Source organism: Muscardinus avellanarius (genome assembly GCF_963383645.1).
Source record: "Muscardinus avellanarius genome assembly, chromosome: 12".
Lineage (NCBI taxonomy): Eukaryota > Metazoa > Chordata > Mammalia > Rodentia > Gliridae > Muscardinus > Muscardinus avellanarius.
The window spans coordinates 18,970,342-18,994,237 of NC_137798.1; the positions used below are offsets into that span (position 1 = coordinate 18,970,342).

Below are 23,896 nucleotides of genomic sequence, written 5' to 3' on the forward strand. Positions count from 1 at the left end.
AATAACCTAATCATGCTCATTAAGGAGAAGCTATGCTTTTAAGCATACTGACCACACATGTCCCATCTTCGTGGAAGATAAGGCATAAAAGACAGGGAATGTAGTTCAGTGGTAGAGGGCTTGCCTAGCATGAGTGAGGCCCTTGGATTCAATTCCTAACATGAAAAAAAGACATAAAAAATCCAGAAGGAATTGAAATTAAAGAAAGAGAATTATGTCTTAACAGGGTCATTGAAGCACTAAGTTCTATACCAGGAGTTGGCAAAACTATAGCCGCAGGGCAATTCTAGCAGCCCAACTTATTTTTATAAATAAAATTTCAATGGAACACAACCAGGTAACACTAGAGCTGAAGTCCAAGGCAGGTTGTAAGATTCTGATTCTGGAGAGTGAAAAAATGGGTTCTCATATGTGGATTAATTGTGATCCTGCTTAAAGGGAATGGAGTAAAACAGCAAATCTTCAATCAAGATTGTCAGTAGACCTTGCACTCCAATTAGAGAGAACTGCAAAGATATGATGGAATCTGAAGCAAAAAAATGACCAAACTCTAGGCCTAACAAATCAGAAAAAGAGGAAAGCCATAGGAAACCATTTTAAACCCAAATCCATCCTACTCAGAAGCAAATTTCTGTGTATGTGAGACATTAATGTATAGTACTAGTAGCACTAGGCTGGACCCCATAGCAATTCCACTTATTTCAACTCTCCTCCTCAAACTTCCATGGTGGGATCCTAAGGGAGAAGAGTTCTAAGAGAGAAGGGCTCGTGCCACACTCTTCTTTGTCACCACTGTTCTTTTTATCTGAGAATGCAGAGTGCTAAGCCATAGCTGCATGTTCCCACATCTTCTCTTACTTTACATAAAAGGAGCACATTGCCCCAGAAGGAATCAACAGGACAATTTAGATAAGGCTGCTAATAAATGTCCTTACAGAGCTGGAATGCAGTGGAGACTAGTGTTCTCAGACCAACTCAAGGGAGAGACACTGCCAGGGGGCTTCTGCTTTCCAAAGTCTCAAATGAAATCCACCAGCTAACCTTTCCCCAGTCCCTCAGCCTCATCTTACAGTCACTCCCCTTTTAGCAAAAAGAGGAAGAAAAAAGAAAGAAAGAAAGAAAGAAAGAAAGAAAGAAAGAAAGAAAGAAAGAAAAGAAGGGAAGGGAAGGAAGGAAGGAAAGAAGGAAAGAGAAGTATATTTCCAACCTTATTTTTCCTCTGCCCACTCATGATTCCAAGTGAGTCACCATACCCTGGTATCATGGGAGCTGAGCAACCAAGCAGGCTCCGGTAAAGTTGAGAGATGGTTGTGACATCCACAGCAAGCGTTGGTCCCCAACTCCAAAGGGATACACATCCGGCTCATGACAGTTCTGGATTTTTAATCTGCTCCAGCTGTGACATGAGAACTCGCATATTTTTATGGCCCATACAGAGCTGCACCTCAGATGAAGGAGAAACCTCTCCACTCCACAGAAGCATGGTACCAAGGCAAAATGAGAATGTGACAGAGAGGGAAACCTAGGCTGGCTTTGAGAGGGAGAGGAATGACTCCCATTGCCCTCCTTCCCAAAGGTATTTGAAAAAAATAAAAAGTTTTTTTCTCTTTGCATATGCCTTTGCATTGATTTAATAACATATTCAGAAATTTAAAAAATGCCGGGCGTGGTGGCGCACGCTTGTAATCCCCGCGCTTGGGAGGCGGAGACAGGAGGATCGCACAGGTTCGAAGCCAGCCGCGCGCTGGCTTAGGAGACCCTGTTTCCAAAATGAAAATGTAAAAATAGGTCTGGGAGTGTAGCCCCGAGGTAGAAGGGCTTCCAGGAACCCCAGTACCACCAAAAAAAAAAAGAAGAAATTTAAAAAATCAGTATCAATCACTGCATACTCCAAAGGAAGGAAAGAGACAAGGTCCCGATTAGAGATGACACGGTCCTTCAGTCATCAGTGACACACTGGAACTCAGTGCCTACCCCCCTGAGCCCGTGTTTTCATGTTAGTTTAATTAGCAGAGTGAATTCTGACCATGTATATGGCTCTTAAAAAGTAGTATGTGCACGAGTGTGTCTTGTGGGATAACCAGGCTCACCTGGAGAGTGGCTGTAAGAAGTAGACTTAATTCATTACAAATCGGTTTGCCTGAGGGTTACTGGAGGGGTAGGAATGTAGAGGGTGACAAATGATGCCATGTTTTAGAAACGCAGTGTGAAGTGATTTATCAAGCCTTCAGTCTATCAGACATCTCTCTTACTTGGTGCTTTGCCAGCGGAGTTAATCATATTAGTGTCTCAATTGTCCTGTAAGAACCTAAAGCATTTTCTTATTATTTATCTAGAATTTGAGTATGCCTAGAAAAGGTTTAATACTGTGATGTGTCAGTTATCTAGAACTGGATAAATCATTGATTATATGCAGAAGTAGTCTATTAATCAGAATATTGGATTGAGGAAAACAACCTGTCACCAGTCAGTCTGCCTCCCTCCCATCCCCTGTTGGAATAATCAACCACAGGAAAAGGAGGTACAATTCCAAAGTAAGCCACCACCCACATTGCAAAGAGGTGGTGCTCTTTGAAGCTGTCTACTAGAAGGAAGAACTGATAGGTGAATAAAATGGGACTTTAGAACCTAACCCAGTGGTTCTGGAATTCAAAAAGGAATCAGAATAACCTGTTGTGGTGGTACACACTTGTAATCCCAATATTTGGGAGGCTGAGACAGGAAGTTCATGGCCAGCCTCAGCTATTTAGTGAGGTCCTCCGCAACTTAGTGAGACCTTGTTTCAAAATAAGAAAAATAAAAATAAATAAGACAAATAAACATCATCAGAATCACTTCGAGGGCTTGTTAAAGATTACTGCTCCCTGCTGCTTCTGTTTCTAATTCAATAGACCCAGAGCGGGGCCTGAGAATTTGCATTTCTAACAAGCTTCCTGGTTATGCTGATGCTGCTGGTAGGCAAACCCCACTTTGAGAAACATTGATCTAGAAGATGAAAGGACCGTGTGTTTTAATGATTCCCCCCAACAGTTTTGCATCTGATTCTATCAGGACTCAGCCGAGGCTGGTCTTTCAGGGAGCTAACTCAGCAGAGTTCACACTATGGATTCATCATGTGGCATTTGAAATACAAAACACCTTCTGAATCACAAGTGCTTGTTCCACTCAAGGACCAATTACTACACATATAAATAACTTTTAAAGGTCACTATAATGATTCCAGTGCACCAACCTCAAGCAACTCTATGTACTTAGGCAAGAAAAAAGAAAGTGTCTATAATAGTGTATTGTATATGTGACATTTAAATGTACACACCTAAGCCTTCCCATTTATAATCCTTAGCAAGTGATTGTAAACTTTAGTTGCATCTGTGGCCATTGGCACTGTTCTGTATGCAGAGCCTTAAGGTAGAAAGCCTGATTTCTGTTTATGTATTTGAGGATGTACGTGTTAAATTATTTTGTGAAAATCTCCCCAAACTCCTACGTTGCTGTCAGCCATTACTGTTTTTGTTCTGCTGCCAGATACAGAACAGGTCCGTCTCCAACCAGGTAATTCCCGCTGTGGATGACAGGAGCGCAGGGTCCTTTGGCTCTCATGCTGTTAGTTCTTTTTTGTTTGCTTGCTTGTTTTGATTTTTCGTTTTGTTTTTCCAGTCCTGGGAATTAAACCCAGGGGTGGTCTACCACTGAGCTACATCCCAACCCCCAGCCCTCTTTTATCTTTTGTTTTGAGACTGGCTCTCACTAAATTTCCCAAGGCTGCCTTCTACTTTGCCAGCCTCTTAACTCCTCGGTTTGGACTGCTGTGTTTACAGGTGTGCACTACCATGCCCAGCTCTATTGATCCTTGTGAAAGACAATGGTCCATTCTTAAGTTCTGAGACAGAGACTTTAGCCTTCTACACCCTGAAAGTCTATAATGATAGTAATGAAAAGTCGTCCCTAGGGAAAAGGTGGCAAGACTTCAGGGGCCTGTTTCATAGCACCATCTCTGCATCTGCAAATCCCATCCCAGTGAACCGCTTGCCTCAGCTGCAGAGCAGGTCTCTCCAAGACCCAGCACAGTTCTTTATCTCTGCTCTGAACAGTGTAAGTATGGGAGGAATCGAGTTAGTCCCTTTCAACTGACCAGTGATCCTTAAGGCCATGCAATGTGTATCGCCTTGTTTGTTTGCTTGCTTGCTTATGTGTGTGGTACTGGGGACTGAACCCACGGACTCTATACCTCTGAGTTACACCCCCAGCTCCATTTTATTAGTTTGAAACAATGTCTTACTAAGTTGCCCAGGCCTGCCTCCAACCTGTGATCCTCGGCCTCAGCTTTCCTTGCCTACTTATTAACCCTTCAATTCCCATGGACCTAAAATCTGAAGAAGAGACTTCAGGCCAGTAGTAACCACAATGGCAGAGGGCCTGTCAGCACATACAAATCACTAGATTAAATTATATTTGAAATCTGATTTTTCCTTGGCAATTCATAATAACTTTGCATTTTACTTCTACTATCAAAAATAAAAGCAGTCAGAAACAGTGGCATCTGCCTATAATTCCAGCTACTCAAGAAGCCAAAGCAGGAAGTTCATAAGAGCAAGGCCAGGCTGTGCAACTTAGTGTGAGCCTGTCTCAAAATAAGAATGTTTTAAAAGGGTTAGGGATGTAGCTCAATGTCAGTGCATTTAAGCCCTGGGTTCAATCCTCAGTTCCACAAAAAATAAATAAAAATTTTAAATAACATCCTGAAATCTTTCAGTGGAACTGACATTCCAGGAGGATATTGTAGCCACATTTTCCCTGTGGCTCCCTGGTCTTCTTGTTACTAGGATGCCTGATGCTCTTGGTCCACTTTGAGAAGTTTGGTCTGAGGGTTAAAATCACATATGTGATCTGCCTCTGGAGCCCAGGCAGACTCTATAGGGAGCACTGGGCTTGTGGTCCTATTTGGAGCATCCCATGTTCCTCCATTCTGAGCTATTGTTATCTTCCATCTGTTGGGGAACTAAAGATACTTCTGGTCCTCCTCCCATCTTGCATGAAAGAGTCTTTTACCTTAAAGGGAACAGGACAGGAAACCCCCAGCTTCTTCTGGTCCCAATTTTTTAATCTGACAAGCTTCCCTGGTTTGACATTGGACTTTGTCTGTTTCCATTTCATCCTTTCTGTTCTCGTTCAGTGAAATGACCTCAGTCATTGAGAGCGAGAAAAAGATAGCGCTAAGTCAATATTACTTGTAACTAAGCCTGCAGAGGCAAAAAAGTTTAAGCCATCAACAGGAATTCAATGAAGTCACCTGACGTCATTGATCATTTCTGTTAGAAAGCCAGAAATCAATGCATGGATTTCAGCTGGATAGTAAATATTGTAGTCTCTGGTCCAAATGAAGGAATACTTGGTGAGAGGCCTTTTTTATAAGCAATACAGAGGTGCTCCGGGTGATAGAACTAGAACTTGACAACTGAACCCTGATAAGTCGCTTTTGCCTGTTTCTGCCTTTTCTGCAATGCACACACGAGGATCCACTAAAGCCCAGGCACGTCGAGAGCAAGAAGCCAAGAAACCAGCTTTATCACAGAGAAGCCCTCTGAACTATCACTCCACTGTGTCTCTGTTGCACTCTTTTTAACCATATTTGTAGGCATTTCAATCATAATAGGACATCTAGGAAAATTCACAGCCTTGGGAAGCTGCAGTTTGTACCCAGACAGCTGAAAGACTGAGGCTTTGGGGTAGAAACTTATATATAAAAATCAAAAGAAGGGTGGGCAAAGGGAGAAGGGTGCGCCCATTGTGCCTTTGAATTATTGTGCCTTTCTTCTTTCTGTGCCCTTTTGGTCAGTTCTGGGAATGCCAGACACGGTGGAAGAGATGTGTCCTGACATCCCACAGCTGGAAGGCCTGATGAAGGAAATCAATGACCTGGCTGAGTCAGGGGCCCGGTACACGGAGATGCCCCACGTCATCGAGGTGATCCTGCCCATGCTCTGCAACTACCTGTCCTACTGGTGGGAGAGAGGGCCCGAGAACCTGCCCCTCAGCACGGGGCCCTGCTGCACCAAGGTCACCTCTGAACACCTCAGTCTCATCCTGGGCAACATCCTGAAAATTATCAACAATAACCTGGGCATCGACGAGGCCTCCTGGATGAAGCGCATTGCAGGTACCAATGCCTTTTCTCCCCTGACCCCGGGACCAAGGCAGCTGGATTCTCTCTTCATCTCTTTTGTAATTCCATGATGGTTTCCAACAGTCTGTTCTGTCTTCCAACCTCCCACATGCTTAACAGTAAACACAACTGACATGTGCCCCTGAAGAGCAAATGCTGCTGCCCCCTCCACTCACTCCTGGAGGCCCCTCAAGGCTCCAGGAAGTCCTTCTTGATCATTGTTTTATTTGCTTTTGGTACTTAAGAACCCCATTCTCTCTTACAGTAATAATGACTGTCCATGGTTTTTTGTAGCGGTTGTTAAGTAATCCTGTGAGCTTTCCATGGGTATAAAAGTCACTCCTATCTAGGCTGTGCGGATGCTCCTTACTGTTGGTATTTCACTTTATTCTTTCTAAGACTCTGTAATGGAAGCTCACTGCAACTGTTTTTCTTTTTGTCCCTCTGTAACTCTTGCATGCAGTACGCTCTTGATAAATACTAATGGCCAGTTTTCTGATCCTCAAAAAAAGGACAAGCTTGGGAAATGAATATGCTTTCTACAGTCAAGGAACCATGAATATTAATGTCCCCTGGGTCAAATGAGAGTCTGAGAAGATAGAGGTGAAGGCACAGTTGCTGTGTTTGATGGGCCTACAGTGTAGACAGTGGAGTCCACCAGCAGCAGCGTCTCTACTATAATCTCCTGAACAATGAAAACCATGCTTAGGCTACAGGAAGCAGTTAGCCCAACACCAGTTAATTACCTTCCTAGACAAATGGATGGATAGATGTACTTCAAAAGAAAATGTCCTTCCTTCCTGTCTCAAGAATGAACTGAGATAAAAATTATAAACGATTTGGATGATGACAGGTGCTAGGCATGTCAGCCTCTGTGGAAATATGCATAAATCCGGTAGGCTTTTCCTTCATGGGGATTAAATTTAAAATATTATTAATCATAAGGCAATTTCTTATTAGTTCAAATCTATAAATCTGAATTAAGGGAGGGCAGGGAACCAAAGACCTGCTCCCTCACTTCCACAGAGGTGCAAAAGGAAAAGAGTTCCTGCGGGAGGGCACAAAAGGAAATTGAACTTGGGCCTGTGATCCCACAAGTGTATCCAGATCTCATTCAGTCAGACCACTTAATTCCCAGTGATTCAGCCAAGTCCATTTTAAATAGTAATCTCAGATCACCCCATCAGGGATAGCCATTCTGACCGCAGAGCCACGCCTTGGCGAGGGCCAAGAGGTCACAGCTTCTTGATTAATGTATCTCACCAGAAAGCTTTCTTAGCCAGATCTCACCAGAAAGCTCTCTCAGCCAGGCATGATAGTGCATGCTTGTAATCCCAGTACTTGGGAGGCTAAGACAGGAAGATCCTGGTTCACAGCCAGCCTCAGCTCCCTCTGCAATTCAGTGAGACTTTGTTTCGAAAATAAAGAATAAAAAATCCAGCTGGGGGGTGTAGCTCAGAGGTAGAATGCCCCTGGGTTCAATCCCCAGCACCTAAAAAAAAAAAAAAAAAAAAAAAGAAGAAGAAAAAGGAAAAAAAAAGAAAGAAAGAAAGCTCTCTTAACCTTCCCTTTCTAAAACATCATCTATATTATTTATTTATTTATTTATTTATTTATTTATTTATTTATTTATTGGTGGCACTGAGGTTCCTGGAAGCCCTTCTACCTCCGGGCTACACTCCCAGACCTATTTTTTATATTTTTATTTGGAAACAGGGTCGCTTAAGCCAACAAGGCTGGCTTTGAACCTGCGCGATCCTCCTGTCTCCGCCTCCCAAGGGCGGGAATTACAAGCGAGCGCCACCACGCCCGGCTTAAAATATCTTTTTATATAAGTGAAAAATAAGGGAAAGTGAAGTTAGAAAGAAAAGTTGCTGGAATATAGAGTGTTTTCAAACAAAATGGACCAAGCTAAAGAGGCTTTGAAATACACATTTGAACATATATTGTCAGTGGTTTTATAACTTTTATGTGTTTTATTTAACTGTTTTTATAGCTGCTCTTATCTTGAAAACATCCTTTTCCATTGGTGTAAGAGTATAGTAACCAGTATCTAATCAATAGGATATAAGGAATAGGGTAAGACTCATAGGTCTCATCTTTCTCTTTGAGACAGACCAACATTACAACCACACCAATTGCTTGTTTCTGCCTTTTGACTTCTAGTGATCCTCTAGCCTTTCTCCATTCCTTTTTAGCTGGTATCAGCATTACTGTCTTCCTCAAAGCCCAGAGAAGCTCCCAGGCAGTAGGATGGCAGCTTTACATGTTAAGGGCTGAGAACTATGGTTGAGTTATTGTGCTTTTTAACAGATTTTCTATAAAATAACCAGAAAGCTGGGCATGGTGGCACACCCTTATAATCCCAGTACTTGGGAGCCTGAGACAGGAGAATCGTAGGTTCTCAGCCAGCCTCAGCTACTTAGTGAGGTCCTCGGCAACTTAGTGAGACCTATTTCAAAATAAAAGAATAAAAACTAGGGCTGGGGTTTAGCTTGGAAGTAGAATGCCCCTGGGTTCAATCACACAGTACCTCAAAAATAAAAAATAAAATAAAATAAAATAAAATAAGCAGAAAGCATATGTGTGTGCCCATGTTAAAGTGTATATATGTAAGTATAAATGTATATACATTTATCTCTGTTGATATACACATTAACATTGATTTTTAAATGTGTGTGTGTGTGTGTGTGTGTGTGTGTGTGTGTGTATGTGTTACTAGGAATTGAGCCCAAGGGCATATTACCTCTGAGCTACATTTCAGCTCTACATGTTTTTTGGAAATAGGGTCTCATTAAGTTATGGAGGACCTCACTAAGTTGCCAAGGCCTGCTGTGAACCTGTGACCCTCCTGTCTCAGCCTTAAGTACAGGAATTACAGGCATGTACCACCATGCCCTACCTAAAATATCTTTTTGGGGGGGAGGGTCGGGTCTGGGGGTGGAACCCAGGGGCATTCGACCTCCGAGCTACAGCCCCTGTCCTATTTTTTATTCTTTATTTTGCAGAGGGCCTCACTAAATAGCTGAGGCTGTCCGCGAACCAGGATCCTCAGATCTTAGCCTCCCAAATGCTGGGATTACAAGTGTGTGCCAAAATATCTTTATTTGTAGTTGGCACATCGTGGTTGTACATGTTGTCAGGTGTAGCGTGCCATCTCAGTATACACACGGAGTGTGTGATGATCACTCGAGGTCACTGGCAGCCATCCCCTCAGCAGCAGGCTGTACCCAGTGCCTACTTTGGGCTTAGTACAGAACTAGTTCTTGTGAATGGAGAGGTTCCTTCAGAGACTTCAAAGCTAGCTAGCAGCCAAAACCAGTGTGAACATACTGTGAAACCACACAAGATGGCCTGTTGGGAAGAGCAAGGAGGCCCAGCACAAGCCGTGCACGTATGAGGAGTTTGGGGTGGCAGGGGCTCCCCGTGGCCTGGAGGACCTCATCTGCGGTAGCCCTGCCCCCCTCCACCCCACACTGCGGGTTTACAAGAGGGGAGTGCCACGGGGGAGACTAAGGAAGGGAAGGAGAGCAGGCGCCACCCTGCGTCGATGCTCCAGCCTCGGTGTCGGCACCAGTTCTTGGTTTTCATGACTGTCTGCTCTGATGCGTGACACAACGGAGGCCCTGTGTTTGCACACGCAGTGTTCGCGCAGCCAATCATCAGCAAAGCCAGGCCCGACCTGCTGAGGAGCCACTTCATCCCGACTCTGGAGAAGCTGAAGAAGAAGGCCATCAGAACCGTGCAGGAGGAGGAGCAGCTGAAGGCCGACGGCAAGGGGGACACGCAGGAGGCCGAGCTGCTCATCCTTGACGAGTTCGCCGTCCTCTGCAGAGACCTCTATGCCTTCTACCCCATGCTCATCCGCTATGTGGACAACAACAGGTACGGGAGAGGCCCCCGGAGCCTGCCCACCCTCTGGGGCTAACAGAATGGGAGAGGAGGACAGGATGGGGCGCGGTCGTGCTGATGGGCAGATGAAGGGAGGTCACAGCCGCTGCCGCCATCCCTCCCCCAGTAGCCCTGGGTGCAGAACCTGTGGGTCGTGCTTTCCTTGAGTTCCAGTGATTCTCCGTGGGCTGGGGCGAGCATGCACACAGGATTCACAGGTCAGGGGCTGGGCCAAGTAAGGGAGGCAGTGACCCACGTCTGCCCACTTCAGACACTCACACAGACTTCAACACGTGTCACTTGACTGTGTGTCAGGTGTTGCTCTAGCCATGGACAGTAGGCGCAAACCAAACAAACAAGCCCCCTGGCCGAGGGCGCATCTGTTCTGCAAGTAGGGGAGCAGAGACAGTGAGCACAACTTTAAATTAAATCATCCAGAGGCGGCTAAGAGGAAATCCGAGTGCTAGAGTAGGAAGGAGTAGCAGTTTTTTAAATAGGGTATGACCGAGCCCTGTGTGGTGGCGCACACTTGTCATCCCAGCATTTGGGAGACTGAGACAGGAGGATCACGGTTCAAGGACAGCCTCAGCTACTTAGTGAGGCCCTTTACAACTCAGTGAGACCCTTTTTCAAAATAAAGAATAAAAAATAGGGCTGGAGTTGTAGCTCAGAGGTAGAATGCCCCTGGGTTCCCTCCCCAGCACCACAAAAATAAAATAAAATAGAGTATTACTGAAAAATCAACATTTGAGCAAAGACCTGAAGGAAGTGAGGCTGAGAACCTTAATGTCTGGGCCAAGGGTGTTGCAGGAGGGGACCGTGTGGAGCAAGTCCTGAGGGAGGGATGTGTTTGGGATGTTCCAGGCACCACAAGGAGGCCAGGGTAGCTGGAACAGAATGGGAGATGGGAGAGCAGCAGGAAAGACAACCTGATGCTGGGAAGAGAGCTGGCCTGGACCTCGGTGGTCCTCTAAAAACCCTGGCTTTTACTCTAGTGAGATGCCATGGAGGTGCTGGGAAAGTCTGCCATGTGCTTGACTCTCTTCAAGTGCCGCAGCAAGGAGAGGGGCAAGTAAGGAAATTCAAGGTCCAGAGGGGAGACTCACAGTGATCCAGTCAAGAGCTGATGGTGACCCATAGAGACGGAAGGCAGGTCCGCTGTGCCAGGGGCTGGAGTGGTATTGGCTGCACACTGTGAATGTGCTAATTGTTACTAGGGCAGATGCTGTATTTATTCTACCACTGGTTTTAGAAAAAGAGTTGATTGTGGCTAAAACTGTGGCAGTTGCTGTAAAAGCTGACAGAAGTTGTTAGATTCTGGGTCAATTTTGAAGGCAAAGCCCTTGAAATTTCCATGTTGGGAACAAAATGCAAGAGGAAACTTATAGATGGTTCTAGATAGTTTTAGCCTAGAAGAGGAAGAATGGCATTTCTAGCTGTTGAGTTGGAGAACATTGTAGGTATAGAAGTGTTTTGTTTTGTTTTGTTTTTTTAAGAAAATCAGGTGACTTTCAAACATGGTGAATTTAGTTGCCAACTTGAAAAAACAAATGAAAGCTTTGAGTGGGCAGTTGAACATATGAGCTCAGAGTTCAGTGGGGAAGCCTGGGTAAGCGTGAAATTTAGAAGTAATCACCTCCTTTGATGCGGGCTTTACGGACCATGAGGCTGGATAAGATAAATGAAGGCTTGAGAGAGAAAAATAATTCCTGGAACTGAGCCCTCATGGCTCCAACACTAAGAGTTTAGGCAGAAAAAGAAAAACCAGCAAATGAAATTGCAAGAGAGCAATCAATAAGATAGAGGGGAAAACAAGAGAGTGTGGTGTCCTGGGTGCCAGTTGCATAAGGATTGCCAGGAGGAAGGAATGAGGAGACATTTCAAATGCTGTTGATAAATAAGATGAGAACTAAGACTGGATCGTGCAAGAGAGAATTTCTGCAGCAATGTATTTGAGCAGAGGGTCAGCCTTCAATAGTTTTCCCAGAGTAACAGGCAATAGGGCTGCTGGTAGATATGTAAATATCTCCCTATATTCAGATACATGATAGATTAGATAGAGAGGAAGATAGATGATAGACCTGCAGGTGTCCTTCTCTGATCACTTCCATTTTCTCAGTGAAGTAGGAAGCGAGTTCATCAGGTAGGGTTGAAGACAGGGAGAAGGCATATGGAAAGGGAAGATACCAAGGCCATTGCCAGCGAGAGCGAAGAATCGATGCATAAAGGAGTTGCACTGTGATTATCAGGCTGCATTAAGAGCCCTGCTAAGATCCGTATCATGAATTTAAAGCGAGACCCATCTGGTCTTTTCCTCCAGCCAAGTTTAGCTGCCACTTATGACCCCGAGTAGAAAGAGGGTTGATTTAACTAAGGCTGGGATTTTGCAAAGCGAGTATGACAAAAATGGGCTAAGAAGTTGAGGGTGTATAGGAGGGTAATTATAAAGATTAACCATGGAATATTTTTTCTTTCCTTTTTTATTGACATGCACTGATCAGATCCAACCTCCAGTTATCCTTCCTCCTCTTCCCCACCCTTCCCAGCCTCTACTAATCACTATTCTATATTAGTGACCCTGGAGTTTAAGCCAGATGTAGGAGGCGAATGTTTATGAACAGGCAAAGGATCCAAAGATTGTTGGTCCCAGTTTGGTCAAAGCTTTGCTGGCATCTGGACACCAGATGGAAGGTGGTGGTCAACAAGTGAGACCCACAAACTGAAGGTTACGGGGCCAAAGGAGGTTGTAGCTATTGGTAGTGGCTTTGCAGTTTTATATAGGGCAGGTGGAGGGAAGTATTCTTAAGAGAAGAAAATAATAAACTGAAAAGCCCTGGTGTGGGGAATATCATGAACACATACATTGAAATCACTAAGAAGGAAGCCTGGGACATGTTGGGAAGAGTATCAGGAGCTAAAAGCAGGGACAGTGAAGAGAAACAGCTGGGATTTGTAGTCAGCTTGGTATAGCCTAATGAGATGAGACACCCCACCACACATGTCACTGTCCTGACATGTGGGTGTCATTTAGAGAGCAGAGATAGGAAAGAAAAATGTTGTGAGCTTACCTGACTCTGCTGCTCCCTTCCCCCAAGGCCCGATCCCCAACTTCAGTGCTTCTGAATGGTTACCCACAACTCTCCTCCCTCCCTATCCCATGAACCTCTGCTTTCTGGATCAATCGCTGGTCTGGGGTCGTAGTCAGATGCTGTGGCTGGATGAAGCTGTCTCAGCTTATCATCCACCCTCCTGTCCTACAAAGCTTCAAAGGTCGAAAGCTCTCATGTTATAGTCAAGCAAATTAATTCATATCCCAGGCATTTTCTGTATAAAACATACTTTCCCCAAGCCCAATATGTTTGCTTGGTATATGAAATTTAACCGAGCCATTATGAATAATTAAATAACTACCTGAGAAAAACTAAGACTTTTAGGATTAGAAATCTATAAAATTATAAAGGGTACTTTTTATTTATATTTGTATTGGTGCACTGTAGTCATATATCTTAATGGAGTACAAGATGGTAGAGGTCTACATGTACACATCACTATTGATAGGATGTGCACAGACATTTTCGCTGAATCTTGGGACATGACATCCAAAACCCTTACCCTCTGCACTATTTTTCCCCCGAAACTAAATATGTATCATTTCCACACTGGTTCTCCACTTCTCCACAACCAGCTGGGTGTCAACCTAACTCAATTCTGAAACTAACTACCCAGGGTTAATGAAGACTCCACAGTTCAAAGGCTCAGTCCTCCGTCCACAAGACTACCTCCACTTCAGATACCACCCATAAACGGCACAAATGGGTTTCTCAGGCTATCCACAGCTCTTAGCCAAGCATATATACAGATTCCTGTGACCCTCTCCTCAAAAGCTCATAAAACTCAGGAACATTTTACTTACCTACTGATTGCTAGTTAGGAAGAATACAACTTGAGAACATACAAAAGAGACAGAAACGGCCGGGTCTGGCATAGGGAAGCAGTGCCCTTCCTGAAAGCTCCTGGAATTTCATCATTCAAGAGTTTTTGTTTTGGTGGTGGTGGTGGTGGTTGTTGTTGTTATTTGGAATATTAATGATCAAGCCCAAGGTATTAGACATACTAGAAAAGTGGTTTACCACTGGGCTACATCCCCAGCCCTCATCATTCAAGAATCTTTATATAAGATTCTTTGCATAGGCATGACTGATTTCATTAGCCATTGGTGAATGAGATTAAACTGAACATTCAGCCTGCCCCACTCTACCCTCCCCTCCCCAGAGGCAGATGAGTGAGGCTGAAAATGTTCACGCTCCATTCTGCTACCAGCTAGAACCAGAAAGCTCCACCTTGTAACCAGACCCCATTCTGAAGTTATCTAGCCCCTCCATTAGCATAAATCCAGGTCTGGTCAGAGAGGCTTGTTAGAAAAAACAGAATACACTTCAATTATTCAGGAGAGTCCAAGAGCTTCAGAAGCTCTGTGCCAGGAACCAGGAGCAAAGATCAAATATTCCTATCTTACTTTTCTATGCCTTTTAAAAGTTTAAAGGCCTAGCCGGGCTTGGTGGTGCACACTTGTAATCCCAGTACTCGGGAGGCTGAGGCAGGAGGATTGCAGGTTCATGGCCAGCTTCAGCTACTTCGTGAGGCTCTCTGCAACTTAGACCTTGTTTCAAAATAAAGAATAAGCAAGAGGGCTGGGGGTGGAGCTTGGAGGTAGAATACTTCTGGGTTCAATCCCCAGTATCTCAAAAAAAAATAAAATTAAAGTTTAAAGGCCTAAAATATAAATTTTGGAATGCTTAATTTTAAGAATCTCCTTATAGCTATTGAAGGGATGTAAGAATATTTGGGAGGACATTACTGACATTCTGCCATGGACAGGACAGAGGTCTGGCTATACTCCTTTTAGCATTTATTTCATAAGGCACATTGTACTTATCTAAAACAACTGGAGATTGCTTACATTTAGCCTTTCCAAAGTAGACTCCTTATATACACATACATACTAGCTCTCTCTGCCCCTTTCCCTCCTTCCCCCCATTCTTTTGTCTCCCCTTCACCCCCCCCTTTCACTCTCCCTAGATACATTCCCTTAACTATCTGCAGGAAATTATACTCACTCTCACACACACAGCCCTGCTTTGAGGGTCATCACTTTAGTCATTTCTGATGACACAATTACGTTAGCAGTTTAAATAAGGAATTTGTCAGGGTTTGAAGTGGAAACAAATATAAGAGTAGAGTAAGGTTGCTCCCGGAATACCACTTTAATTGAATTTGTCACTATTGACATCAAGACTCAAGACAATGTTCCACTAGTACCACATTTGACAGCTGCTAAAAATGGCAATGACAGAGAGTCTTTGAGATCATCATTAATTCATTCATCCCCACTTTCAGCCTGATACAAGCCCTTCCAGTGTGAGTGCCTTTACCTGCCTCAAGTCCTTTCTTCATCCAGAGAATTAGCTGGCTTGGAATGATGGGGTTGTGGTGTCATCAGGGATTTTAGAGTCACCTCGCATTTCCTCCTACTGGATGAATAGATAAGCACCTCTTTCTTCTCCTAGCAGAGGATTCCCTGCCTCAGTTACCACAGTTCTGGAGGGAAAATGAGAAGACAGCAGCGACCGCCTTCCTCTATATGTGGTCCCATTCCAGTTTAAACAGTCCAAACCTCCTTGAGCTCAAATCTGCAACTCCTCTGCAGTGGCTCTAACTTCATTCTCTAGAGTCAGGCAAGACTAATCTTTCCTGTGGCCATTCTTTAAATATTAAAAGGAGCCCCTTTTCAACCCCTGGTTTTCCTCATTTCCTTCTGTCAGCCCTGTCTCACAGTGTCGGAGGTTTGTCTGGTATCTGGAGCATTCATCTGAGGAGATGCTTTCATTGGCCAGTATTCAGCCTGAATCTGGTCCAAGATGAGCAGGAGATCCCGGTGTAGCATAAGAGAGCAGGGCAAACCAGCTCTCCATCTCCTGTTGCTATGAAATGCAAGTCAAGATAGATTTAAAAGTCTCACTGTAAGAGCAGGAGCTTTTTAGCCTCCTTTCTGGGAATCACAAACATTCAAAACACAGAAATCAACTCCAAACAGTGTGATTTGGAGAGAAAACCCATCTCTCAAACTGCCAGTTGGAACCAAAGCAGTTGGACCCCGTTCAGGTGGGGTCCTGAGCAGGAAGAGGTTTGGGCACAGGGCAGAGGAACGCTCTTGGCTTCAACAGCCTACCTGCCTATAAACCCAGGAGGGTGGCTTTGCCTTCTCTCAACACTTGCTAATGTGTCTTTTTGAATGTCTGAGTCTGAGTCTCCTTACTCTCGTCACTACTCAAGATTCCATTCTTAACTCTTCCTGTTTTCTACTAATGTGCTCAGTTATTTCATCCTCTTGTGTTGTTTCTACCATCGCCTCTAAGTGGCAGATTCTAAAGCCAAACTCCTTCCCCACCAACAGCCTTGCATTTTCCAGCTGCCTTTGGGAGCAGCAGTGAAGGTGATAAAAGAGACCCACAGATCAGATCAGCATCTCCAAAAGGATCCAGTGCCTGAATTTGACATAGAACTCTAAGGAATGCTGGGAGCAGGGAGGAGAGGAGCATCGCTTGGGCCTGATGGGGTCTGAGCAGTAAGAGGTGGGCTCAGGATGTTCTATTCTCCTGAAAACAGCTTCTTGGTCTGACTCAAGGGAAAGGTACAGAGAGTTCATGCCCCTGGGGCATGAATTTGGGCATGAATTCTCACCACTCTGAACTTGAAGAAAGAACTTCATTAAAGAGTAGATTTGCCTCTTGGAAGAGCAAGGGTAGCCAAAGCAAAACTGATTCCACTGAAGGCAAAGAGGACAAAACCCAGTTCTTTCCCCCACCAGAAAATGGTACCTAAGATTTCATTCTTGGTGCTCTTCCTTACTGACAGTCCCTGTAGCTGTACTTTTCCTTGGCCGAATAGGATGTGACCTCACTGCCGCTTACCATTCAAGACACAGTGCAAATCTATAGAGATCGTTTAAACCAAAACACCACAGAACGAACAGCTGAAAGTTCTGATAAAACTAGACACTTGACCTCGAAAAAGCACTCCTGAAGAATTGGTGTGAGAGAAATCAAAGAGCATTAGCGGTGTCAACCCCGGAGTTTGAATTGCATGTGGCTGCTACTAACGGAGAAGTGACTTTAGTGGTTTGAACAGATGAGACATTTAATCTCACAAGTAAAAGAAGTCCAAAGACAGCCATTCCAGGGCCAATAGGTTTCCTGCTCATCAGAGGCCCTCCCTCCTTTGTCTTACATCCTTGACACTGACTTCCATCTCTAAAGTTAATTTATAGTATAATAGGCCACTTACAGTTCCAACCATCTTTTTTTTCATTCCAATCAAAAAGTATGAAATCAACAGAGAAAAGGCAAAAATACGCCTTCCACTAGCTGATCCCATTTTGGAGAGTTCTCCAGGAGGCCAATCTGACAACGCCTGCTTTAATCTCATTGACCCAGCTCAGGTTCTTGGCTGTAGCTCGAGGGAGGATAGGTAATCTTTAGGAGCAGAGTGCCACCCTGAACAAAATGGGGGTTTTGCTACTGTGAAAGAAAAAGAGAATGAGCATCGCTAGATCATCAGTAGTGTCTACTGCATAAAGGAAGGCAATCCAATTGGAAAATAAGAGGGGTTAGATGAGAACATCCTAGAGACTAAAACACCCAGGGAAGTAAGGAGTTTAGGGTAAATAAAGACGGGACTTAAAAATACTTTTGAGCCGGGCGTGGTGGCGCACGCTTGTAATCCCCGCACTTGGGAGGCAGAGACAGGAGGATCGCGCAGGTTCAAAGCCAGCTGCGCGCGCTGGCTTAGGAGACCCTGTTTCCAAAATGAAAATGTAAAAATAGGTCTGGGAGTATAGCCCAGAGGTAGAAGGGCTTCCAGGAACCCCAGTACCACCACCAAAAAAAAAAAAAAAAAACTTTTGACTTCATGTCGGGCGTGGTGGTGCATGCTTGTAATTCCCATGCTTGGGAGGCAGAGACAGGAGGATAGCGCAGGTTTGAAGCCAGGCATGCTGGCTTCAGAGACCCTGTTTCCAAAAAAAAAGTGTAAAATAGGTCTGAGAATGTAGCCCGGAGGTAGAAGGGTTTCCAGGAACCTCAGTACCACACACACAAAAAATACTTTTGACTTCTTAACCTATATTCTCTAACCTGGTGCTCTTTGAATGGGCAATTTCGTCTGATATCCCAGGTCTTCAAGAACTGAGGTTGTTTTGTTTTGTTTTGTGATGGTTTGTGTTGCTTTGTTTTGGATACTGGGCATTGAATCCAGAACCTAGGAGCTATACCTCCAGTCCTTTTTTATTTTTAGAGGCAGGGTCTCACTGCTGCTCAAGCTGGCCTAGAACATGAGATTCTTCTGCCTTAACCTCCTGAGTGGCTGGGAGGAAACTGGTTTTTGATAATTTGGCTCATGTCTGTAAAAGTACAGACTTGCAACTGGTGCTTGAAGTGGGGAGCAGTCCTGTGGGACTGAGCCTTTAACCTCTGGGTTCTGTACTAACTCCCAGTAGTCAATGGCATAGTTTAGTTGTAGGATATCTAGTCGGGGTATGGATAGTTGGAGAATTTCTCTTGCAGGAGACAAGAGCCATTTGATTACTCAGATCAGTTGTGAAACCAAATATTTCTTTAACCTGAGAAAGACATTAGCAATTTACTGTGTTACTGTGATATCATGATATAATAAGAAAGATGTATGAGCTTAATCCCTGGTTCCTGGCACAGAACCCCTAAAGCTGTTGGAACTTTCTGAGTGATAGGAGTGTCTTTTGTTATTCATAAGCCTCTTTCAACCTTACCAGAGTTCATGCTAATGAAGTGGCTCTTGGAGAATGAGAGTTGGTTTCCAGAGGAATTAACCATGTACTCAGATGATCAGAACATTCAGTTCCACCTTTTGATCCCCAACCTCCAGGAAGAAGAGAGGGATAAAGATTGAATTAATTTTAAAAAGCCAGTGATTGGACCAATCATGCCCATGTTAGAGCCTCTATAAAAGTCCTAAAATATGGCTTTGGAGACATTCTGTATTGAGGAATACATGGCAGTGCTGGGTGGGTGGTACCCTTGGAGAGGGCATGGAAGCTCTATGCCCCTTCCTCCACACCTTGCCCAATGCATCTCTTCCATTTTCTGTTCCTAAGTGGCATCCTTTATAATAAATCAGTGATAGTAAGCAAAATGGCTCCTAAGTTCTATGAGCTATTCTTGCAAATTACTAAACCCAAAGAGGGAGTCATTGGAACTTCTGTTTTATAGCAAATTGGTCAAAAGTACAGAGCTGCAACTGGTGTTTGAAGTGGGGAGCAGTCCTGTGGGACTGAGCCTATAACCTGTGGGTTCTGCACTGACTCCCAGTAGTCAATGGGATAGTTGAATTGTAGGATGTCTAGTCAGGGTATGGATAGTTAGAGAATTGCTCAGTGTGAACACACACACACACACACACACACACACACACACACACACATTTGGTATCAGATGTAGTGAGCAAAAAAGCAGCATTTTTCTTTTCAGTTACTCTCTGCAGATATTTGAAAGTGGCAACTCCTCTAGCCCTACCAATGTATAATTTAATTCAGATATATAAGATACTTTCATCTATTTATTTGTATAAAGAAGAAACAAAACCTGCCTTGACAATTTTGAGATGCTGATTTCTGACATCTGTTTGCTAAGATAATCCTTGATGCCTTTGGTAAAAATCAGAAATTATTATTTTAGGCCTTTCAAAAATATCTACCCAGTTATGTACCAATATCTAAGTATGTAAGGAATACATTGACATTTCGTCTCCCTGATTATTGCCTTGATATGGGAATACAGTTTTATCTGGATAAATGGGTGTTGGTATAATTTTCTGCTTGTGAATACTGTAATCCTTACTGCATTCCATATATTCATGTACCTTTCAATGCAGATCTAACTGGCTCAAGAGCCCTGATGCTGATTCTGACCAGCTTTTCCGCATGGTGGCAGAGGTCTTCATCCTGTGGTGTAAATCTCATGTAAGGACACCTTTAGGTCCTGGTTTAAGATGATTGAAAAAGCTTGAAAGGCTTTCTTGTAATGTTTGCTTATTTTATTTTCCACCATTTAGAACTTCAAGAGGGAAGAGCAAAATTTTGTGATTCAGAATGAAATTAATAATTTGGCCTTTTTAACTGGAGACAGCAAAAGCAAGATGTCAAAAGTAAGTCCATAGAAGCCAGTTCCAAAGACTCTTCAACCTTGACCTCTGCGTTGACTTGAATGTATGTCATATTTTGTGGGTAATACATGCTGTTCTTCATTTAGGTCAAACTTTGTAACCAACAGCCTCTACTGTTGTTTCTTTGGGAATGAGCCAGAAAGAAAAAAAAAAACTGCTCTTAAATAAGCATGGTGACCACATTTTATGAATAAATAGCTGCTTGTATTTCAAAAAGTTTAATTTTCAAGACTTGCCTAAGGCATTTGAAAGGTCTCTAAAACAAAGCTGCTGTTAGTGGTTTTAAAATAGAATTGCTCCCTGTGTAGCAAAGCTACAGACACACACATGCTTAGAGCCACCTATCGATTAGCCAGGAAGAAATGACCTTGCTTTGACAACTTCGATAGCATGCACTCTTATTTTCTGCTCGTTTTCCTCCTATCTGGAATGTCCAATACCTCTTTTATTTCCCATATGTTGACCTCTTGATGCCTTATGTTTATTCTTCATGACAGTTACACTCAGATAACCAAACATTTGTCCACCTCCCTGTAGGAAAGGTTTGAAAACATTTCCAGACACCTGTCTGAAAAAATAAATAAATAAAAAAGAGTAACCTACAGGGAGAAGCGTAGCTGGGATACAAGAGGGGAGACTGGCCCCTAGCTCCTCCTGAGCAAGCTGTGCACGGGGCCCTTTTCAGGTGTACGCGTAAAAGCAAAGCCTCCTAAACCTGGCATCTTGTCGCTATCTGCTTGTCCTCAACTCTATTTCCCTGAGAAATGTGCCTCCACAGGGCTAGTTGTACACACTAAGTAGAAGTGACCTGTGATGCCTTTGAGGAACGTGAAGGCAGAGTGTGCACGGGGACCCCTCCAAAGTAACAGTCAGTTCTGGAAAGATGGGAACCATAGGTTTGTAGCCAATACCTTGGGCATCTTTCCAAATAACCATTTGGGCTGGAGGACCCCTGTTTGTGGATCTGCCAACCAGGGGCTGGTGTGACACCCAAGAGGGAAACTTCAGCACCAGGTACTTCACCCAATGTGGAGCAAGCTCTGACCAGCAGCAATCACACTGAACTTTCTGTCTCTTCCATAGTTTAGCTATATTGACACTGACACTTCTTCCAGCAAATCTGTTAGCATTTAGAATCACTCTTAAGTATGTGCTATAATGCACACTGCCTAATAAAATTTTATAAATTAATTTTTGCACCTATAAAGAAGGGAATCACATTCGAGAAGAACCTTTGCTGCAAAGAAACCTTCTAGTGGGTCCTTGTGTGTTTTACATAGTTTTAATTGATTTTCCAAAAAGCCATTTTGCATTTACCACTCGGTGAACACTCTGTTGCTCATTTGAGGTATGATAAGTAGACATTTCTTACAGTCATTACAGTCTCCCTCTTAATCCTTTCTTCCTGAAGAAAGTCAATAGATCCCAGGCAGATCCCATGTTATCTTCAACTCAGGGTAGATCCACCAGCTGGGTACTAAGCCAGCTAGCATCCATTGTGGTTGGCAGGGATGGCAGCACAGTAGTGGGAACGACTCTGACACAAGATGTGGGTCCCAGACGAGCAGAAATGGCAAGAACATCTCAACCCTCTGGTGATGCATGGATACTCAGAGTCCTTGGGTTTACATTTGGAAAGAAACAAGGTGACAGAGAAATGACATTTCAAAATCCACCTACTAACAAACTAACCTGACATGTTGATCATTCACATCACTGAGTGAGGAAAGGGGGTTATTTGTTTTGGCAGAAGGTGGCTAGGTTCAGAATTGGAGCGTCGTCCCTGTTGGTACAGTCGGTCTGCAGGAACAAACACTTTCATTTCCATTAACACCATATATGCCAATTATTTCTGAGCCAGATGCAATAGGGTCAGAGTTATAAGGCAGTTGAGCTACAGACACTCTGTCCATGGGTGTTAAGGATCTCCCAGATCCTCAGAATGACAAGTATTCATCCTGCTCCTGTTTCCTCAAGAGTGCAGTCGTGAATAGACTGCTGATGACAACTATAGCTGTGTAGCATTCACTTAACCCCCCTGGGCTCCAGGGTGCCCATCTCTGCAATGGAGTTGAACTTACTGACTGATTTTCCCCAATTCTGCTAAGTCAATTTTAAGTAGTATCTCTAGGACAGAAAAAATATTTGATAAGTGCAGTGCTTTATTTAAAAAATGACACTATGCCTGCAATAAAGAGCAACTCGTGGCCATTATTGGTATTTTTTGGATGCAGAACCATACTGGGGAGCCAGGGCAAGACAGCTGAGTCCCTATTGCGTTGCTTCCCTGCATTTAAATAATCTTTCTATGACATGATCTGAATGGGTACCTGTCGAGTTTGCTTGCTTTTACCTCCATTCTCAACTGAATTCTGGTGTTGTGTGAATGAACTGGCCTCGGTGCACATGGCAGCCTTTGTGGGGATATTGTGTCTGTGACCGCTGCATGCCACGCACACTGCACATGCCACTGCGAATGGGAAGGAAGTGGAGAAAATATACAGTGGGCCACACTGCTCACACTTGACTGATTGATGATCAGTTCAAACATATGCTATTTTTCTGACAGCTATGGCAGATTGTTTTTGAGAGCTCATTGTATATTTTGTTTATATAACACTGGTTTGCAAATATATGTTAAGCTAAATGTAACTAAGCTGAGCAAGTGTCTTTTTGTTTTGTTTTGTTTTGTTTTTAAACTTGTTTTGTTTTCTGGAAAAATGGCAGCAGCTTCCTCGGAGGGGAATGGTAAGTTAGAATGTGTGTAGCCCAAGAAATGCCAGTTCCTTGACCAAGGTTGAAAAAAATAATAAATAAGAAGAGTTATGATGGAGGAATGACAACATCTAATGGTTTAAAACCACATCACCCCAAAGAGGTGAATAAGGAGGGACAAGAATTGCTTTAGAAGATATCTTTGAGTGCATTTAGTTAAACATAAGAGTTTTCTTCTTGTTTGCTCCAAGCTCCCCTCTTATTCACAATCCTCTCTCTCTTTCTCTCTCTCTCTCTCTCTCTCTCTCTCTCTCTCTCTCTCTCTCTCTCTCTCTCTCCCTCCTCTCTCTCTCTCTCTCTCTCTCTCTCTCTCTCTCTCTCTCTCATCTATCTATCTATCTGGCACATTTCCTCTCCCTACCTCTTTTAAAATTTTTCTTTGTTTTGTTGGTCTTACACTTGTACAGTGTGCCCACAGTTGTGCTACACACACACACACACACACACACACACACACACACACACTTCTTGGTGTCCCCTCTCAGTCTCTCTCCTCCTAGCTCTCCATTCTTCTACCCTCTCCCTTCCCCTTCTCTCGTAGTCCTCATTCTCTTGTGCATACATGTGTGTCCTCTCCCTCATTCTCTCCCTTTCATTCTTCATCTCTTGATTCTCATTCTCAGACTAACTTCCAGAGAGTCCCCCTTTTCCTTTGAAATCCTCAGTCGGGCTGACTTGTCTTCACTTGCCCTCTCAATGGGGTGAGAACTCCCGATGCTGCATGTTTGCCTTTGTTCAAAAACTATGCTATAATGCCAACAGGTGGTAGATCTTCACCAAACTCTTATCCCTAAAAAGTCTGCGTTTTTAAAC

The 23,896-nt window shown here is 43.7% G+C and overlaps 1 protein-coding gene across 2 annotated transcripts in view; it reads left to right on the forward strand.

Annotated features, from left to right (window-relative positions):
* RYR3 (ryanodine receptor 3) overlaps window positions 1-23,896 on the forward strand; it is a gene marked incomplete at both ends in the record, with an annotated part of 530,337 nt that overhangs the window by 452,205 nt on the left and 54,236 nt on the right. For both annotated transcript variants that reach the window (XM_080708162.1, XM_080708163.1), the window contains 4 exons: window positions 5,837-6,157; window positions 9,808-10,048; window positions 20,018-20,105; window positions 20,198-20,290. In XM_080708162.1, the coding sequence (XP_080564288.1) occupies window positions 5,837-6,157; window positions 9,808-10,048; window positions 20,018-20,105; window positions 20,198-20,290 (743 nt within the window). The remainder of the gene's footprint in view (window positions 1-5,836; window positions 6,158-9,807; window positions 10,049-20,017; window positions 20,106-20,197; window positions 20,291-23,896) is intronic.